Genomic DNA, 17480 nt, shown 5'->3' with positions numbered 1-17480 from the left:
TTCAACCAAAGCTCAGGATCGATCGTAGGTTATTGCTGGCACTCACGTATGATGTGCTGTATACAAGAAAACACTGCGATAGATAAGAGAAACTGGGGGAGGAAAGGGGCCGGACCGACGAAAATCAGGGCTACAGTAATTCTCTAGCAAGATCTCAGTATGTCTACCATTGGAAGCTAAGGGGGGGCTATTATGGACGCTAATGCAATGCTAGGTTCGAAATAATATGCCCTAATTTCTCACATTCGCTTCGGGAGATGACGTGACGAACTACTCTGTTCAATCTACTCTGTAGAGTATACCTTTCGAAGAGACAAATTTAGCGTCGAAACTAGCAAGCACATGTAATGATACACGGTGACGAAGGGGCTTCAATCACGTACGAGAGTCCCCCTATAGGTTGTTAGATGTCCTGTCGTCCTGTACTGATATGCTATGTTTGCATCCTTATAAAGAATTGTTTGCCAAAACATAACCAAAGCTTCAATGTACACTGTTCATACTTATATTGTACTATAACCTCATGCTAATCACATCCAATGTCCGTTCTACCTAGAGAAAGCTTTCGCGATGATGTATCTGTGGCTTTTTTCGTCTTCTTCTTTTTTTTTTTTTTTTTTTTTTTTTTTTTTTTTTTTTTTTTTTTTTTTTTTTTTTTTGAACTTTCTGTTCAATTGCCTCATTCCATTTCAAAAGCCTGCTGACGTGATGTCGTGGATATACCCAATTTTCCGATCCATGCCTCCATAACGATGTATCCCAACGGCGGGCGTAGAGATGCCAACAACCAAACTCCAGAAGATAAACAAGAATCATGTGCAAGTAAATACCCATCAAGCCCTAAATGCTATCCAAACATTACCGCCATACATATAATCTATATGAAAATGAAACAAACCCTCCATTACTTCTTTTCATTGCGATCTTTCCGCGCAGGAAGCTGGTTTGCAACCGCGTCTTTGGGCACCAGGACCTTGCGCACGGTGAACCCCTTCTCATTCTCCGGTCGGGTACAAGCACTGTCCCCATGGTAAAACTCACATCGAAACTTCAAAAATTTGTGGCGATGCTGATAGATCGTGATAACATCCCCTGTGTATATCTTGCCAAAATGAAACCCTTCCCGACTGGTATCCCCCTCCGGCCCTCGGCGCAGCTCCGTATCGTTCACCCAAATGCACTTGCGAGTCTTTGTTGAGAGTATTGCCATAACACCAGGTACAGACATCCAATCCAAACCCGCCCTTATCTTGGACTCAATGGCGGGGGCCCAGAAAGTGACCTCCAACGCATATGCTGGGATTCTCGTGTCCATGGGGTCCGGGTAGCAGACGGTCGCTTGAGGACCCCGGCCCCATGATGTCATTCGATCTTCCAGAGGAATCGTCAATTCGAAAATAGACCCAGGAAGCGTCGTCAATTTGCCCAGGAGAGTCGGAGGTTTTCTTGGCTGGAGTACAATTTTGGGATTCGTGGTAGGCGCAGGATCGGCTGGAGCATCGCCACCTGTTCTCTCTGGATAGTCTAAGATTGGCTGCCCGGTCTTAGCATCGATGGTATTTGCCAGCTCGATGTCGAAAATCTCCCCTGGGATAGATTTGGTTTCGTGGCGTTCGTCCTGGGCACGTTGTGCGATACTCTCGGGGCTCGAACGTTCACTGGCGGTATCAGGCATGGGCAATTCAATCCGTCGGCTGAAGATGGCCGGCTTAGGGGTTTCGTTACCAGGGCTGGTTCGCTGCTTTGTCTTCGTCTCCTTTTTCTCTACAGAATCCCCCACCTTCACTCCAGTGGGTTGTACCGGTATCTCGACGACTGGCGGACGATTGGTTGATGTGCCAGGGTGCCACGAATTCATGTTCAGCTGCCCAACAAGGTTCTCAGCTCCCATCAAGCTTGGTGCGGATCCACAAATAGGGTCCTCCGGAAGGGAAAGGATGGAGTTAAGGCTGTTGCCGTCGCTGACCATCGACTCACCGGCTGAAGAAATGAAGTCATTAATGCTGAAATTGTCTCCTTCAAACGCATCCATTTTAGCACCCAGCGCATCCGAGCTTCCTAACACAGAGGGGGTGATTTCGCCGAAGAGGCGTTTTGGTGTTGTATCAGCAACAACTTGGACTTCTTTTAAACTTTCAATATGGGGCAGAGATGGGTAACGAACGTCCGTGGGGGGGTAGTCAATCCTCGGCCGCTTAGATTGCGCCAAGTCGCTATCCTCTTGCTCGGCCGGATCTTCGGGTTCTGGTTCGTCGTGGATTGAAAGCTGAGATGCATCCAACTCCTCTTCCGCATCCTCACCGATGTCTGAAAGTTCACCCCGGACATTGGCATATACTTCGTCATCATCGTACTTATCCACATCTTCAACCTCAGCAATCCATGGATGCTGAAAGCATTCTCGTTCTGTCGGGCGGGCGTGAGGGTCGCGATTTAAAAGTCGGGTAACAAAATCAATACCCTCTTCTGATACGCCTTCGTTGCGCAAAATATCAATATCAGGATCGGTGGTCATGATCGTTCGTAGCATCTGAGCTCCTCTGTCATCGCCCCGGCCCATATACGGAGGGACACCAGCAAGAATATGGTAGAGGACCGCGCCAAGCGACCACATGTCGACAGATTGACTATACGGAGATGTTTTGGGGGGTCTGACAATCAGTGTGCGTTCGATTAAGAAATATTGACAGGGCAACTTACGGATCACCTAATCTGCGCCTTTTTCTGACTTCACCGCGACGATAGGAGTCGTACTCCGGGTAAACTTCAGGGGCGCAGTAAAGCAATGTGCCACAGAAGGTCTTGAGGAAGGTCTCTTCCTGCACTACTTTGGACAGCCCAAAGTCTGACAGCTTAACTCTTAGTGGATCGAGCGAGGAGATGAGGATATTATCCGGCTTGATATCCCGATGTGTGATCTTTCGCTTATGGAGATACTGTAGCGCGTGCAAGACCTGGCGAGAAATCGTTTTGACCATGTCTTCCGCAATCTTGCCAGTGGATTGCAGGTATGTCGACAATTCCCCACCGGGGACGTATTCCATGATGATGTAGATCCATCGCTCATGCTCGTGGTGGTCAATATATTGAACAATATTAGGCTGTCCAGATGAGTATCAGTCGAACGATCGTCCTATGTATAGAGGAAGATGCTATCACTTACATGCTTGAGGTCCTTCATAATTTTCATCTCATTATCCACTTTCTGGTCCAAGACGCCGTTCTTCATGAAACGTCGCTTGTCAAGCTCCTTAGCTGCATACACGGCCCCATGCTGCTTTGTGGCAAGCTTATATACCGTTGCAAAGGCTCCTTTTCCTATCTGACCGGTGACATTGTACGTCGGCCCGCCTGTCCAATGCATTCCGTAGGTATTAGAAACCGTCCATTGCAAAACAGGCTGTGCAGAGGTTTGGCGTGGCTTGACCTGCGTGGTTCCTGCCCGGTGCTTCTGTATCCGCTCAAAATAGCGTAGCAAATTCTCCGTATATTGCATAGAGAATCCTTCTCGGTTCGGAATACGGACGACGAACCTAACTTCATCTGAGGTTTGGTCACCATTCATCACTTGAATGACAGAGCCGTTGGTCAGCATTCGACTATTCTCTCTCTGGCTCTTGCGAAGACGGCAGTTGTCTACAATGGTGCCATTGGTGGAAATGTCCTCGAGCATAATGATTCCGTCTTCGGTGAGGTAGATGCGGAAGTGCTGGTTTGAGATGCGTTTCGAATTTTGGTCACGGGCAAGGAGAAGATCGCAACGAGCTCTGTTGCGTCCGAAGCAAAAGCCAGTATTCAGATCGTGCACTTTCGAAGACAGCCTAAGCCCAATGTCCAACGCTGCTGAAGTTTCGAACGCTAGCTCATCTCGCTGAAGGATATGTTGGGGCGCAGAACCGGCAGAGGCGGCCACCGCATGGTGGGCAGCAGGCGAACTGGGGTGCAAGATACATATTATGTCCGACACGTCCTGCTCATGGAGACCAGAGTTGTTGTAGCCCATGCGGCGGGGGTCCGTGCATGGCTGGGTGGACTCTTGGGTCGCTTCCATTTGGTGTGGGAGGTGGTAAAGTCCGGCGAGAAGTCGCCTGACGCTGCAAAAGAAGAGAGAACTACTGTCACAAAGTTGATAATTTCAGGTATATGTGTTGATGCGTGAATATGAAAAGATGTTCGCAGAACTAATACAATCATTAACACGGCTCCATTCCATGAACCTATTGGAGAGTCAGTTTTTCATAGCTCATAATGTTGCATGAGATAGTCTTGGCTATTGGAAGAACCTGGAGCTTCCTTACCTTATGCAAAACCAACGAAAAATGAACACCAATAACAGGTGCGCTTCAATGGACCCCCTAGCTTTCCACTGGGGGAGGTTAAACTATGTGCACGGACTTGATACTAGGACTAGGAGTTGCCTGTACTGAGCCAAAAAGGCACCAGAAAAATCCACCAAGCTTTTGAGGTAATATTATATTCCTATAACGCGTAGTACCTCGATGACAACGGGTAATGGGAAGGTAAATTCGTAGGTAGGGAGACCCCGACCTTGCCGGCCAAATAGTCAACCACAAGCAAGCTCGCACACGATGTTATGGGCCGGGTTCATTAAACAAAGGAATGACAAATGGAAGTTCGGGCTTTGGATCAAAAGGAGGGCAAGGGCTATGTCTGTGAAACAGTTGATAGCATTAGTCGGGAGCTCTTGATCAACGAGGAGCGACAGGACTCGAAAACTTACACAGTTGACGAAGTCCCCATCCACCATCCACTGCACAATCCAGAGCGTGGCTGCGACAATGGTCTTAGTTTAATGGGGCGATCCGGCAACAGGGACGCGACAGAAAGCTGTCTTGGTAGGGTCGTCGTCCTCGAAACAAGCAGTGAGGCTGAAGTGAATATCCCGCAATTTATTTGAAGAGCGGAAGAGGCCCCAGGCATCAAGAAGTCGCTGCCCAGGCACCAAGGCCTCAGCTGCCTGAGGCGGACAGAGCACTTCCAGCCAATAGAGACGCATGGTGGGGATATTGGACGGGAACCAACCGTGGATGCCGAAGTGGGGATTTTGGATCTATCAACCCGAGATATGATTCACTCTCACATATCGATTACATCTGTGGAAAACTTAGGTCTTATCCTTTCTATTTGCATAGTTAACTGCTACTCTTTGCTTAGTAAGTTGCTATAGGAGTTGGAAATCAGTATGTCCTCAAGGATTATACTCTATTGAAATAGATGACATTCTGAACCTATCTTCATATAATACCTATATCTCTATGTGACTATCTTTCAACAATCGCGAATCGCCAGTGCCGACATCCTTCCTTGGATCCCTTTTTGTTCTTCCTCGGTCAGCTCAATCCCAAACTGATCCTTCAAAGCCTTAACTCGTTCCCTCTCGGTCATGCACATTTGGACCAGCACGTTCTTCCCACCTTGATTCTTCTTGACTTTGTCATCATCCAAGACAATCTTCCCGTAGACCTCATCTCCTTCACGAAGATACTTAACCACCAACAAATGTGTCGTGAGGAAGCAGTCTGAGTGGCAACTTGTGAAGAAACTCATTACTTCGAAATCACGCTGGAAGAATTCTATTTCTGTGAAAGTATAGTTATGTATCCACGGCTGGTCTTCCGCGTTGCGGGTCTGATAAATCCACTGGCGTTGGCGAGACCCGGGTAGAGGTTCGTACACCAGCCGCATAGTCTGGGTTCCAATATTCTTATGAATAGATCCCTTGACCAATGGTAAAGGAGATCTAGGACCATTCCCTCCATATCCCACGTCGACCAGGTATTTTTGCTGGTCGAGGGTGACGATATTCACAGAATGCTCCCTTGAACCTTATCAATATATACCCAAACACAGGTAAATTTCAAGAACTCACCAGCCGGACCAGCCCGCTGATTTCCCGTCTCCAACTCGAAAGAGCCGTGCACCGGCGAGGTAGCCCTCAAATCCTAGAAACAGAAGGACATGGTGGAACAATATATTGTTTTCCATACAGTAACCACCGCGACGTCTAAGGACAAGCTTTTTGTGTAGCTCTGCTACATCCAGTGAAACCTTCACGTCCTTAGCATAATGAAGGGATAAGTTTTCATAAGGGATTGCTGTAACATGATAGCCTTGAAGCCTGGACAAGAAAGAGAGATCCAATGCGGGATGCTGATCGCGACGGTATGCTTTCGGTAATTGGATGCGCTCGAAGTAGGCGTCAACCTGTTCGACTGTGAGCGCTGAACTAATGGATGTCATACTTATTCTCTATAAAATCAAAAATTAAATGGAACAGGTAGTCATTTCTGTGTTGCAGAAAGAGGCAAGGTAGCTGGGGTTTATGAATGAGTCAATGCGATCTAGTTGTTGCCGAGCTACTATCCCTGATGGATACTATGGAGATAGAGAGTCTGCCCTAATTGGATAGTACTATCCGATCGGAGCGTCGATCTTGCTGATTTGAGTGGAGGGGCAACAAGGCCTCAGATCCCAGTATGCCCCCGCAGTTTTTTATTCTTCTTCTTAAGCTCTTGGACAGTACATGCTCTGTTTTGCAGACCACCGTACAATATTCTTCCCGAATCCCCGTTGTTCACTCCACCGAAACTCTCTACGCTTTTTTCATCATGAGCCTCTTTATTGTAAGTTTAACCCAGGTTCGACTCTATGAGACTCACTAACCAATACCGTGGAGGATGTCATCTCCAATGACGAGATGTTTTCGGACTCATTCCCTATAAAAGTAGTCGACGATATTGTCTATGAAGTAAACTGCGTACTTATACAAGTGACCGGAGACACTGGTGCGTATTCATCTTTATATCCTTAGAAAGAGACATTTAACGCAGTATCTAGAGATTGGCACTGAACAGGAGGAGGCGCTGGAAGATAACATCCGCATTGTCAATAATCTCGTGCATACGTTTCGTCTACAACCAACCACCTTCGACAAAAAGTCGTATTTAATGCATTTAAAGAGTATGTCCACATTATCAGTGCTGCTGCGAATTACTAACAGCGCCACAGACTACGTGCAGTCTATCAAGAGACATCTTAAAGACACAAACCCTGACAGGGTCCACGCGTTTGAACAAGGCTTCTCCCAGTATGCGAAAAAAAATCGTCGCCAATTTCAGAACATTTGAATTTTACACTGGAATGAATATGAACGGAGAGGCTATGGTTGCTCTTCTCAACTACCGCTCCGATGGCGTGACTCCATTTTTTACCTTCTGGAAGGATGGGCTGAATGTAGTTGATCATTGAAAGATGATTGGCGAAAAGTGCCCAGTATGAGATGGTTGCGCGACTACTAGTAGCTGCATGTATGCTCCGTCCAGATTTGCTATTCACCGTTGAATGACTAGTTAGAAAACTCAACTTAAAATGATAGTCGAGCCATGCAGCATGGTTTATCGCAAAGAAGGACGATATTAAGTTGTCCTCTATGTTGTTATACTAGGAGACGAGTACATGCTTTCTTTATCCACCGCATGTAGCCTAATACTCTTTCAGGTAGAAGAAAGGGCACAGTCATCCTATCAAATGATGCTACTGTTGGAGTCTGGAGAACGAGCGGATCTTGAGTCGGGGAGTCGATGATTGTTTAATATTGTGAAGTTACAGTAATCACAATCCCAATCTTTATTAATATATATATCCTTCATTACCCTGTTAAAGGAATGAGACCGAAAAAAATAAGCTGTTAATTATGCCCTTCCAAGTCATGTTTATCGTAATCCTATACCTTCTTCACAGCTTTTCGACAAATTATTTGCAATAACTCGAGTAGCTCGAAGCAACTGCTGTAGTTAGATCGGAGTGTGATTACTAATCACATAATCCCCCCTCTAAAAGGAGTGGATGCCCACAGGAGGAAATGAGCTATATTAGTACTATTCACTCGTGTACTACCCGTTGAGATCATTACATTTGGACATTCTTAGGGTTTTTACCTGCTACCGTACGGTAAGCTTTGATCCGTGCTACGTTGGTAGTTCCCACTCATAGCCAAACCAAACACCTCGCCCAGACGCTCAATGGCCTCCTCCGATACCTCTGGGATTGAGTCAGTGTCCGCTGCAAGGATAATCCTAAGCAACCCGTAGAATGAGGGGTACGTACGGTAGTGAATGACAATCCGATTGCCCAACAGCTTCAGCCCCTTTTCCTTCCCTATTTCCCCCAAGTCATTGGGTCCCAGCCCGGCTGCGTCAAGGTCCAGCCACACCATGTTAGTCTCTACTGGCTGTGACAGCTTGCCGCCGAGGTTTTGCCATATATCCGCGACTTTCTTTGCTTTAGTATGCGTTTCCCGGAGCTTCCCTCCCTGACCATGGGGGCCTGTGCCAAAGGTCTCGTCGAGAGCCACCCGGGCTGCGGCAGCGAGTACCCCTGCTTGTCGGACACCACCTCCAATAGCTTTGCGGAACCACCTAGCCTTCTTAATAAACTCCCTGGATCCAACAATAATACTACCAATAGGCGCCCCAAGTCCCTTGGAGAAACACAAGCTCACGCTGTCAAACAAACTAGCGTACTCCGGTAAGCTACCGGCCCCGGACACCACCGCTTCCCAGAGCCTCGCCCCGTCCAAATGCACCTTGATCCCGTTTGCATGCGCCCATTCTGTAATCCTACGAGCCTCCGTGAGCGGCAAAACCCTGCCGTCTAAGGTGTTTTCCAAACTGATCAGCTTCGTGGGACAGTGGTGGATATCGTCGTCAAGCACCGCATATTTCTGGATATCCTCCAGGGTGAGATGGCTACCGTTCTTGGGATCGATGGGTTGGACCGTCGCACCGGTCAACGAGCTGACCCCACCCGCCTCGTGGCAGACGATATGAGATCGGCGATCACATATCACAGAATAAGGCGGCTGCACGAGGTGAGTTCGAATGGCAACCTGGTTACCCATTGTTCCGGACATCACGAGCAAGGCATCTTCATGGTTGGTGCGTTGGGCTACATAGGCCTGGAGGTCGTTTGTTACCGGGTCCTCACAGAAGACATCGTCAAGGAGTGTTGTTTGAGTGATGGCTTCGAGCATTGACATGGTCGGTTTGGTCATTGTGTCGCCTTTTTGTTCGCTATATTTTAGCATATTTGTCAAAGATATATAATTGACATAATCTTACTCCTCAGGTCAAACTCCGCCGCCCCAGCACCTTGCCAGGTGTTGGCCTTGTTATTTGAAGCTGTCGATAAGCTCGCCATAATGAATCTTTGACCGTATGCGACCCTTTGAACAGATGATGCCGACCGAAGCAAAGGTGGTGGCCGAAGGAGCGAGCGAAAGAATGGCCTCATCAAGTCCGGTTCCCGCTGACAATCCACAAAGCGTACAATGAAGGAGGGGCGCGACAATGACTTGGTCGGTACTACCTGTTACCGAATTGGAGGCATTCCGAGACACCAGTGCATGCATGCGGGGACGGTCGGAAGAAATACCGCGTACGAACACCATACGGTAAAACGAATACCAAGTCGGACAACATGCCGGGGTAATTAAAATTCAATGGAGTAATAAGCGTTTTAGAATGACGACACTTTGAAACGCGTGTGGTTCTTATCGATAACCCGAACAGGAATAGCTGACCCGCCGACGTGTCCCCGGTTGTGGCTGAGTCAGCAGTCGAGATCCCTCTGGACTTTTGCAGCGTGGGAGAGGCTTTCAACGTCCTCGCATAGTCCCTCCAACCCTTTTGCAGGTGGCGTACGGCACATCGGACGCCATTTTGTGGGTTTTGGGATCCCTTTTCGCCATGGATTTATCGAAATTGGCCCGTCCGGCCATCCTGTGCCAGTGTTTGCGCTGTTCGAGCTCCCTGGCCGCTCTGGAGAATGAATGGGCCAAGCTTTCCAACTCTTATTCCGTCGCAGCAGGATGGCTGAGCGTCGAACTCCACCGCATCTCAATCTCGCCCGAAAAGAAACAAGTACCGCAATCATCAGACCTGAGTATACTCCGCGGACGCATCCTGCAAGAGATCTCCTGCAAGCTCTGCCAGCAGAAGCTAGGCGTGTTGTGCTCGCTCGATAATGGGTAAGTCGGAGTAACACCGAATGAACAAGAGAGATCACCGGCGCATGCATGGAGACTAACGATGCCAAGCCCTAATGTCTTCTGGAAGCTATCGAAGGTCTCATTTAGGGAAATCGTGTCCATGCGCACGGTAGAACCTGTGTTCAAAGATGGACTACTCGAGCGCCTGATCCACCCGCCTCAGAAGGAATCGACCAGACGAGATCGGACGTCTATCCAGCCCGGAGCTTTAGTACCAGTCGGTTCATCCGAGATGGACCATTACACTGCTACATCCGTGGAGCAGCAAATTCAACACCATGGACTGAGCCTCGATCATATCTCAAGTTCCGTGAGCAACCTACACGACACCATGTCCGAGCTGAAAGGCGCATTCACAGCGCTCCGTATCGAACTGAATAACCCCGGACGCCTCCCCGATCTAGGAAACACCATGGACAATGACTTCAACATGATCACGACAGTCCTAAAGGAACTGAAAGCCAAGTCAGAAGAGATCGAAAAGCTAAAACTAGAGATTGAGGCATTGAAGCTCAAAAACCGTTACGTGGAAGAACAGAACGCAAGACATCAACAGCAACAGCAACCCTCAACCCTATCTTTACCCGGCCCACTCCCAGAAGTCCGCAGCCCGGGATTGCTCCAAGCAGGCAGGAAGCGGCCATGGCCGGACTCCTGGCCCAGCGGCCGCACACAAGCAATCGCCGACTCATTCGATGATGGCGATGAGGAAGATAGCATTGACTTCTCTCTGGAAGACCCACATATGCCCCCAGTCAAGATCCCATTAAAGGGGCCCGAGATGGACGCAATGATGGACACACCGCGCGAGCCAACAGCGCCAGGGTCTTCGAATATCCGAGTGGAAATCAATCCAGCAAGACATCAAAGTCCTCAATGGGGGACTCCCGAAATCCACCCCAGCGTAGAGCAACAGACTATGTCCAAACGCCCCCGTATGTCTCAGGCTTCCGAGAAGCCACCACCCAGCGGGGAGTCGGATAAAAGAAGGCCAGGGCGGCCACGCAAATCCATAAGCCAGGCTACAAAGCCGGATCTTTTCCAGACTCAGACCCCGAGGCCAACACCTTTAAGTGAGCAAAACCCCAACGTCAGTAGCAATGGTCAAAAAGAGAATGCACCCTCCAGCACCAGTCCCAGCCAACGCCAAAATGGAACTGAAACACGCCCGGGTCGTCCCCGAAGCTTGCGCAGTCGGTCGCGGCCGCCAACCCGACATTCAACCGGTCCTAATAATAGTTTCTCTGAGCAAGACCAGACACATACATCGGCGGGTAGTCAAAAGGAAACCCCGCATGGCCCAGAAGATTCAGTGTCTTTTGATCAAGAGACAGGGTCAGGGAAGGAAAACCCGCCTGGAAAGACAAATGGTGCTCATACTGATGATGGGAATCAGCGTGAAGCGCAAGAGAAACGAAAGGCACAGGTTGCCGCCCGCGATATTATGGCACGCTTAGCCATGCAGCGTGAAGAGGCCATGGAAACGGAGGCCCGCTGATTCAAAGCTAGACTGATATTCTATTCATGTATTATTCATTTATTTACTTCCTTCTAACCATTTCCGTCTTAGTCGTTCACTCGCTGTTTTCCCTTTTGTCTTGAACTTTTGAACTCCGGGATTATGTGATGGTGTATAAAAAAAAAAGTCGGTTCTTCACGAGTACACGGAGCAGTGGAGCAGTGGCCGGGTTAGATTGGTCTTCCTGGGATCTGGATATCTCAATACTATTCAAAAAATTATTTTCTTTAATTGTTTGTATCTTCTCAACTTCATGTTATACAAGGATATCCACGCTAGATCAATAGCCCACAATATATTCAAACCAATATCTATTTCACACACATGAAACCACAGCCTTCTCGAGCTCTCTCACAAGCCCTCTTCAGGGCTTGTTCCTCAGTATCTGTCCATTTGACGGTCAGTTCGTCCCATGGCTTCTTAGCATTGTACTCTTCCCGGAAGCGCTTGTGCATGGCCTGTAGCCGGCTGACCTCGCGCGGGTCGCCAGTACCCGAGTACACAATAAACAAAGTACACGGTGGAAGAGACTCATAGACACGTTGGATATGAGAGACTGTACGAGATACTGTATCGACGAGACTCTTCTCGGGAGTCTCCGAAGGTGCGGACGTAGGAGGGCCAGTCGGCGTGGTTTCTTCGGGGGGAGGTACAAGTGTCGTGGACTCATTAGCGTTATTGGGGTCTGGCATACGATTGCACCAGCCTCGATACATTTCCAGCTCTCGCATCCGTGCCCAGGTAAAATCTACTCCTCCACCTGGAACTGAAGCGTTGCTGTCATCTCCGTTTACAGCGGATGATATTCCTTTCACAACATCCTCGTCATCGCTGCACCCGATTGCGACGGTCGCCTGCGATCCAAATCCACGCTCGGGGCTTCCCCAGTCAACCACGGCTCCAGTACGGCCCTCCCCTGTCGGGTTTGATTTGCCTGACCGTGTAGAACGTGCCAGACGCTTGAAAATGCTTTCATTCTGGGCATCACTTGTTCCCCAACGCTCGCCCTTCTCACACTTTTGTTTCACCAGCTCAAGCACGGCGCGAGCATCTTCGATGGAGTCATGACCAGTCTGGCCCTTTTGAATTTCCTTTCCGAGATACTTCTGAGTAAGCCACTTCAGGCTACACTTAAGAGGTGGCCCACGAGGGTGTGGATAAATGAATGTGGTGTCGACAATAAAAGGGTGAGTGAGTTTGAGAGCGTTTAAATCCGAATTCAGTGAATGGCCGACCAGTATAGTGTGCGGAGTTAGGATAGTGAGGAGTTTCTGCTGGATATCGGTCAGGGTAGTCGTGACAGGATCCAACATTTCTTTAGTAATCCCTGAAAACCGGGTAAGGTAGTCAATGACCGGTAACTGCGGCTTCACGAGCTCATCTAGTACGACTTCGCCGTCCCAGCCGACCAAGCTTATACGCGTGAGCTCGGATTTTCCGCCTTCCGTTATGCACATCTCACAATCGAGGGCTAGTACAGTACGCCCTGCTGTCATGCTTCCCTGTTGGACCTCAGTCTCGGGAACATCACCTTCCTCCAAGTTTGTGACATGGGTATCGACCCACCCGGCCCCAGCATCCTGGCCGGCTCGTTTGCGGCTTTGCATCAAATCAGACTTCTCATTGTCTGTTGTGAAGAGTGCCGGATGCAGAGCATACTCGTTTTCACGGAGATCCTCGAGGGAACTGATGAATGCCGTTATCGGAGTCCGCTTGGGAACGAAACTCTTATCCATCCGTGCCTGTTTGGGGCCCTTCTTTTGATTATCCTCCTTGTTCTTGGGAAGAGCGGACAACAAAATTGCTTGGAGCGGCGAATGAACTTTGTTATACTTCGAATCCCCGGGAGCTCTAACCGGCCAAACATGAGGAAACATGTCTGCCAGCGGCTGTAATGAATCTGGAAGTTCATCGCGCGACAACGGGCGCGGGTTAAACCGATGAGATCGGTCTTCGAGAGGCAGCCCTTGCTTCCAACGATTAAACTCGGCCGTTTTAGGATCCTCTTCTTGCCCCTCTGCACCTGCAGTGTCATTCTGATTCGTTTGCGAGCCTGACACATCCTCCGCAGGTGGTTGCAACGGAACTGTCCCATCAAACATGCCAATCTCTAGACCCGGCACCATCAATGCTACGACCTTCCTAACATGGCCGGAGTGCTTGATGGAAATCCACTGCGGTGCGATGCCGTCCGCGAAACAGTAAAGCAAGAGGCTCTGCAAGTCTGCGATCCGAATAGAGGATTGTAGTCGCCCATCGACGTAGGTAAGAACTGGATATTTCGTCTTCTCTCCGTCCACCCGCTTCTTCTTCGAGGGTCTCTGTGCCGGTGTATCGACCTTGTCCTTTGTTGTATTTTCCGACTGCATAGCTGTAGGAAGTTCACTTTCCTCGGAAGGCTTGGAGCCACGTAGGAGAGACAATGTTTGCGCTACGCCGAAGCCATTACTGGCATTTGACGTGTCATTGACCGGGGGTTCGTCGTCTGAGTAACCGGTCTCCGTGCGCTTGCGCTTCTTCATCCCGGCCATGTTGTGACCGCTAGCGGGGAAGGGATATCGATTTTCAATGTTCGTTGCGAGCAGGCCAATTATGCAGAAGCTCTAATCAACGATGTCGTTCCTTTTGGTAAAGTTTTGGATTACCTTGGCCAAATAATGGCCCGGACTATGATCGGTCTTTTTAAAGCTTGATAAACTCCCGGATCGGATTTATCAATCGACTTTTTGCATCACGTGCTGATAGTATATTGATATGCATTGATGACTCAGACATAGAAATCATGCAGTTATGCATTGTAGACTTTGTAGTATGTGTTTAATCGACCAGATAGTACTTGTACTCATAAAGAAAGTCAATGAACGACATATTCTTTTAGACAACCCCCTTGATATGGACACCAGTATACTACTTAGCTATCTCCACAGCCTGCTTTTCAGTCATGTCCTTCAGTCTGTTTCGAATATAGACTCCGACTTGCGTAGGATTGATTACTATGCTGATTGGCGTTTTCCTCAAAGCTATCAATCTAAGTATATTCTACTTTTCAGTTTTATAGTAGTATTATTTTATCAACTCAGTAGCAGAGGAATACATATAAATACAAAAGATAAACTAAAGTAACTTGCACTTGTAAACCAGTAAGTTTCGACGAACTCAGAAGTATCTTAATAGCCCGATATATCCGCGTATAGTAAACGTTGCAATCTGGTTAAGATCCTGTAATTACATAGCTGTAGTTTCCCCGTCAATTCTACTGGCCTTTGTAGCTTTCATTGCATTGGGGGCAGTAACATAAGATACTCTCATTACAGAAAGCAAATCGTAGCCTAATAATCAACCATTTAATAACAATCATAACGACAGACCCGCCAGTCTTGGTAATAATAATTGGTGGGTTCTCTTAAGGATATGCCCTTGAACATTGGATAGGTGGGTGCCATTGTAATGGGTATAGTGAGATACCCCGGGAGGATTAATTTATCAATATTGGGTCTTACTACAGAGTACTGCCTACTAAGACACACGAGGTCTATATATCTGAAGTACTTGTAAGAGGACGCGTAAAGGTTTTGGAAGATTAAGGTTGATCTCCGTGACTACCTAGGAAGCAGTACGATTACTAGAAGCACAATTAGCAGAAGGATAATATAAAGACGCTGAGGGCGGAAGTGCTGGACCTGCGCCAAACACTGTGTTCCTCTTGGGGGTTGTCTCCCCGTCGGTTAGGCATCCGGTACCCACTCACCCACTCTACATCACGCTAACCCTAATTCGAGAGATTACTGAACATCCCGAGTCCGCAAATTTCAGAATAGGTATCCATTGGCCTATAGGTTATTAACTTTGGCTAGTTACATCATGGCTATCTACATTGGATTGATTGATTGATTGCCTCTTAATTTACTAAGGCCGGACGGGCCATGAAGCGTTCGTAGAAAACTTGATCAGTAATCAAACCTCTAGTAATCAATTGGCGAGCCAAGTGGTGTGTTTATTAATCACCATATCTCAAGTCAGGAATGCTAAAATGCACAAATGGCGTATAGACGTGCCGATGGAATCAATCCTGCTCCAAATGACGCTTACGAATAAGGCATTTAAACGTCCTGATGGCTACTGTGCCGCAGGATTATACATGTTGCGGTTGATGTACCACAGAAAGTCGATTCAGTATCATGGCCATTTTCCCAAGCAGCTTCCTCACATCAGCGGGCCGCATGGTGCCACCACCAGGCGTGATGGCAAGTCCCCCATCTAGCTCACGCCAAAGTATCTCGACCTGTCGATCTGACAGCAAGCCCACTGTGCCATCTTCACGCTCGCTGATGCCTAGTGCCCACTCCATGGTTTCCAGGAGATGAATGACGCCGTTGAAGAAGAGCATGCCCTGCATGCATGGGGTATCTAGGGGTAACCCTCCAAACATAATACCTGGGATAGGGGCGATGGGATCAGTGGAGAACCGCTCGATGCGCGTAGAGAAGTGCTCAAGAAATAACCCGTAGACCGAAATCAGCTGCGTGAAGATGCTTATGATGGTCAAAGAGAGTGGAGCTAACATTGGCTGCAATGCTGCAGAGAAGTAGGGTGGAGAAGAGGTTGGGTTAGAATCGAGGACATTATCCAAGTAGGGTTGCAATTGCAGCGTCATCGACTCCGGGTAGAGGCTGCCTGGCTTCTGCGAGGTAGACGGTAGCTCATGGCATTGCCTGCTGTTAAGAAGCTGCATCAGTATCTGCACAAAGTCTTGTGATGCCTTGAGTGTGAACACAGCTAGTGTGTATTTGTCGATAAACAATGGGCTATTTTGGTAGATAAGGCTATTAAAGTCTAGGATCGTTTTGTTTATTTCGGCAGCCGCGACACGAACGTGCAATTCGAGGTTGATCTTAGAAAGCGTGGCTAGAGTCTCTGAAGTCTCGATGTTGTCTCCTGCTCCTTCGAGTCCTGGTATCACAGGGGTCGCCGAGGCGTAGGGGATTTCGTTAGCGGCCTTGTCGAGTGAGGGAGCATGTGCAGTTGCGAAGCCGAAGGTCGAGTCGAAGTTAGCCAAGGGAAAGTCATCATTTATAATGTTTGTAAAGTTCCATGTAGGCGTGTTCTGGTGCATTTGAACTATTCCAACTGTTGGCCAAGCCGGTGGCGGAATGAATGTATTGGGCGCCGCTGTTATCAGCATTGGTGTTGGACCATTCATGAAAGGTGGCAAATCTCGAGTTGTGCCTAGAGTGTTTCGCGCAATCTGCTGCTTCTGTCGATTGAGCCGTCGGTGCAAAGGTTGTTTGATGATTGAGCTGGACTCAGAACCTGGAATCGTAGAAACACCTTTGCTGGAATCTGCCCTTTGTTTCGGTCTGCCGACTTTCCTCTGTTGCCCGGGAGTACATTCTACACGAAGAATCGTACAACGTGCGCATTTCGGATCGTTTCGTCGTATGCGTTGGCATTTTGCTTTTTGCCTCCTGCAGAGCTCACAGGAAAAGCGCGTCTGGGATGGATGAATGTGGTCGAGAGCCATACTACGCTAATACGGAGGGCTCGCGATGCCGAGGGTTGTCAAGATGGCGCGGATGGAGAAGAGACGCCGGGAGGGCCGACGCCGGGGGAAGGAGCGCGTTTAATGCTCCGCGGAGGGTTTTTGAAACCAGTAGTTAAAAGGCCCAAGCCTATTGTGAAGCTTATAAATCAGAAAGTGTCCGACCCATTACTTAGTGCCTGGTATTCATAGAATTGAAATTAAGTTAGAGCCATCCACTGTGACCCATGATTCCAACGCCACAAATCCATACTGGTGTGATATCTGATGTTTAATAATCATTCCGTTCAGCCATGTACAGTTCTGGGTATATCCCTAGCTTAAGCTCGGGACAGCAGCCGATGGGGTATGAG

The 17480-nt window shown here is 48.4% G+C and overlaps 7 protein-coding genes across 7 annotated transcripts; 2 read left to right on the top strand and 5 right to left on the bottom strand.

Moving 5' to 3' along the window:
• Nucleotides 1-677: 677 nt before the first annotated feature.
• Nucleotides 678-4379, bottom strand: BDV38DRAFT_67151 (serine/threonine-protein kinase). The gene is made up of 4 exons (XM_032063745.1): nucleotides 4299-4379; nucleotides 3164-4217; nucleotides 2701-3101; nucleotides 678-2651 (listed from the first exon to the last, which is right to left on the bottom strand). Exons 2-4 carry the CDS (start codon nucleotides 4049-4051, stop codon nucleotides 905-907), a joined length of 3036 nt encoding a protein of 1011 aa, XP_031919486.1. The 5' UTR covers nucleotides 4052-4217; nucleotides 4299-4379; the 3' UTR covers nucleotides 678-904.
• Nucleotides 4380-5131: 752 nt separating this feature from the next.
• Nucleotides 5132-6272, bottom strand: BDV38DRAFT_67132 (arylamine N-acetyltransferase family protein). The gene is made up of 2 exons (XM_032063744.1): nucleotides 5891-6272; nucleotides 5132-5839 (listed from the first exon to the last, which is right to left on the bottom strand). The coding sequence occupies exons 1-2, from the start codon at nucleotides 6259-6261 to the stop codon at nucleotides 5290-5292; spliced, it is 921 nt and encodes a 306-aa protein (XP_031919485.1). The 5' UTR covers nucleotides 6262-6272; the 3' UTR covers nucleotides 5132-5289.
• Nucleotides 6273-6629: 357 nt separating this feature from the next.
• On the top strand, nucleotides 6630-7269 carry BDV38DRAFT_267332 (translationally-controlled tumor protein; the record flags this gene model as incomplete). Its single annotated transcript, XM_032056568.1, has 4 exons — nucleotides 6630-6644; nucleotides 6698-6806; nucleotides 6859-6981; nucleotides 7079-7269. 4 exons carry the CDS (start codon nucleotides 6630-6632, stop codon nucleotides 7267-7269), a joined length of 438 nt encoding a protein of 145 aa, XP_031919484.1.
• A 641-nt stretch (nucleotides 7270-7910) lies between these two features.
• BDV38DRAFT_233666 (threonine aldolase GLY1) lies at nucleotides 7911-9323 on the bottom strand. Its single transcript, XM_032053152.1, has 3 exons — nucleotides 9141-9323; nucleotides 8128-9081; nucleotides 7911-8061 (listed from the first exon to the last, which is right to left on the bottom strand). The coding sequence occupies exons 1-3, from the start codon at nucleotides 9310-9312 to the stop codon at nucleotides 7955-7957; spliced, it is 1233 nt and encodes a 410-aa protein (XP_031919483.1). The 5' UTR covers nucleotides 9313-9323; the 3' UTR covers nucleotides 7911-7954.
• A 387-nt stretch (nucleotides 9324-9710) lies between these two features.
• BDV38DRAFT_67112 (uncharacterized protein) lies at nucleotides 9711-11733 on the top strand. The gene is made up of 2 exons (XM_032063743.1): nucleotides 9711-10048; nucleotides 10118-11733. Exons 1-2 carry the CDS (start codon nucleotides 9768-9770, stop codon nucleotides 11565-11567), a joined length of 1731 nt encoding a protein of 576 aa, XP_031919482.1. The 5' UTR covers nucleotides 9711-9767; the 3' UTR covers nucleotides 11568-11733.
• On the bottom strand, nucleotides 11734-14254 carry BDV38DRAFT_67108 (RNA exonuclease). The gene has a single exon (XM_032063742.1). It carries the CDS (start codon nucleotides 14117-14119, stop codon nucleotides 11900-11902), a length of 2220 nt encoding a protein of 739 aa, XP_031919481.1. The 5' UTR covers nucleotides 14120-14254; the 3' UTR covers nucleotides 11734-11899.
• Nucleotides 14255-15381: 1127 nt separating this feature from the next.
• On the bottom strand, nucleotides 15382-17247 carry BDV38DRAFT_233663 (Zn(II)2Cys6 transcription factor domain-containing protein). Its single transcript, XM_032053151.1, has one exon. It carries the CDS (start codon nucleotides 17107-17109, stop codon nucleotides 15721-15723), a length of 1389 nt encoding a protein of 462 aa, XP_031919480.1. The 5' UTR covers nucleotides 17110-17247; the 3' UTR covers nucleotides 15382-15720.
• Nucleotides 17248-17480: the final 233 nt, after the last annotated feature.

This window comes from Aspergillus pseudotamarii, assembly GCF_009193445.1.
Source record: "Aspergillus pseudotamarii strain CBS 117625 unplaced genomic scaffold BDV38scaffold_2, whole genome shotgun sequence".
NCBI lineage: Eukaryota > Fungi > Ascomycota > Eurotiomycetes > Eurotiales > Aspergillaceae > Aspergillus > Aspergillus pseudotamarii.
The sequence above is the reverse complement of the archived record's forward strand: the minus strand, read 5'-3'. Positions and strand labels throughout refer to the sequence as shown.

Bases quoted from the DNA above. Each gene is read 5' to 3' on its own strand.
- BDV38DRAFT_67151 (XM_032063745.1), bottom strand. From the start codon at position 4,051: ATGGAAGCGACCCAAGAGTCCACCCAGCCATGCACGGACCCCCGCCGC. The intron at 3,102-3,163 runs GTAAGTGATAGC...TCATCTGGACAG, and splicing joins TTATGAAGGACCTCAAGCAT to CCTAATATTGTTCAATATAT. The intron at 2,652-2,700 runs GTAAGTTGCCCT...ACTGATTGTCAG, and splicing joins AGGCGCAGATTAGGTGATCC to ACCCCCCAAAACATCTCCGT.
- BDV38DRAFT_67132 (XM_032063744.1), bottom strand. From the start codon at position 6,261: ATGACATCCATTAGTTCAGCGCTCACAGTCGAACAGGTTGACGCCTAC. The intron at 5,840-5,890 runs GTGAGTTCTTGA...ATAAGGTTCAAG, and splicing joins TCAGCGGGCTGGTCCGGCTG to GGAGCATTCTGTGAATATCG.
- BDV38DRAFT_233666 (XM_032053152.1), bottom strand. From the start codon at position 9,312: ATGAGGCCATTCTTTCGCTCGCTCCTTCGGCCACCACCTTTGCTTCGG. The intron at 9,082-9,140 runs GTAAGATTATGT...GCGAACAAAAAG, and splicing joins GGCGGAGTTTGACCTGAGGA to GCGACACAATGACCAAACCG. The intron at 8,062-8,127 runs GTACGTACCCCT...ACTCAATCCCAG, and splicing joins TCGGATTGTCATTCACTACC to AGGTATCGGAGGAGGCCATT.
- BDV38DRAFT_67112 (XM_032063743.1), top strand. From the start codon at position 9,768: ATGGATTTATCGAAATTGGCCCGTCCGGCCATCCTGTGCCAGTGTTTG. The intron at 10,049-10,117 runs GTAAGTCGGAGT...AACGATGCCAAG, and splicing joins TTGTGCTCGCTCGATAATGG to CCCTAATGTCTTCTGGAAGC.
- BDV38DRAFT_67108 (XM_032063742.1), bottom strand. From the start codon at position 14,119: ATGGCCGGGATGAAGAAGCGCAAGCGCACGGAGACCGGTTACTCAGAC.
- BDV38DRAFT_233663 (XM_032053151.1), bottom strand. From the start codon at position 17,109: ATGGCTCTCGACCACATTCATCCATCCCAGACGCGCTTTTCCTGTGAG.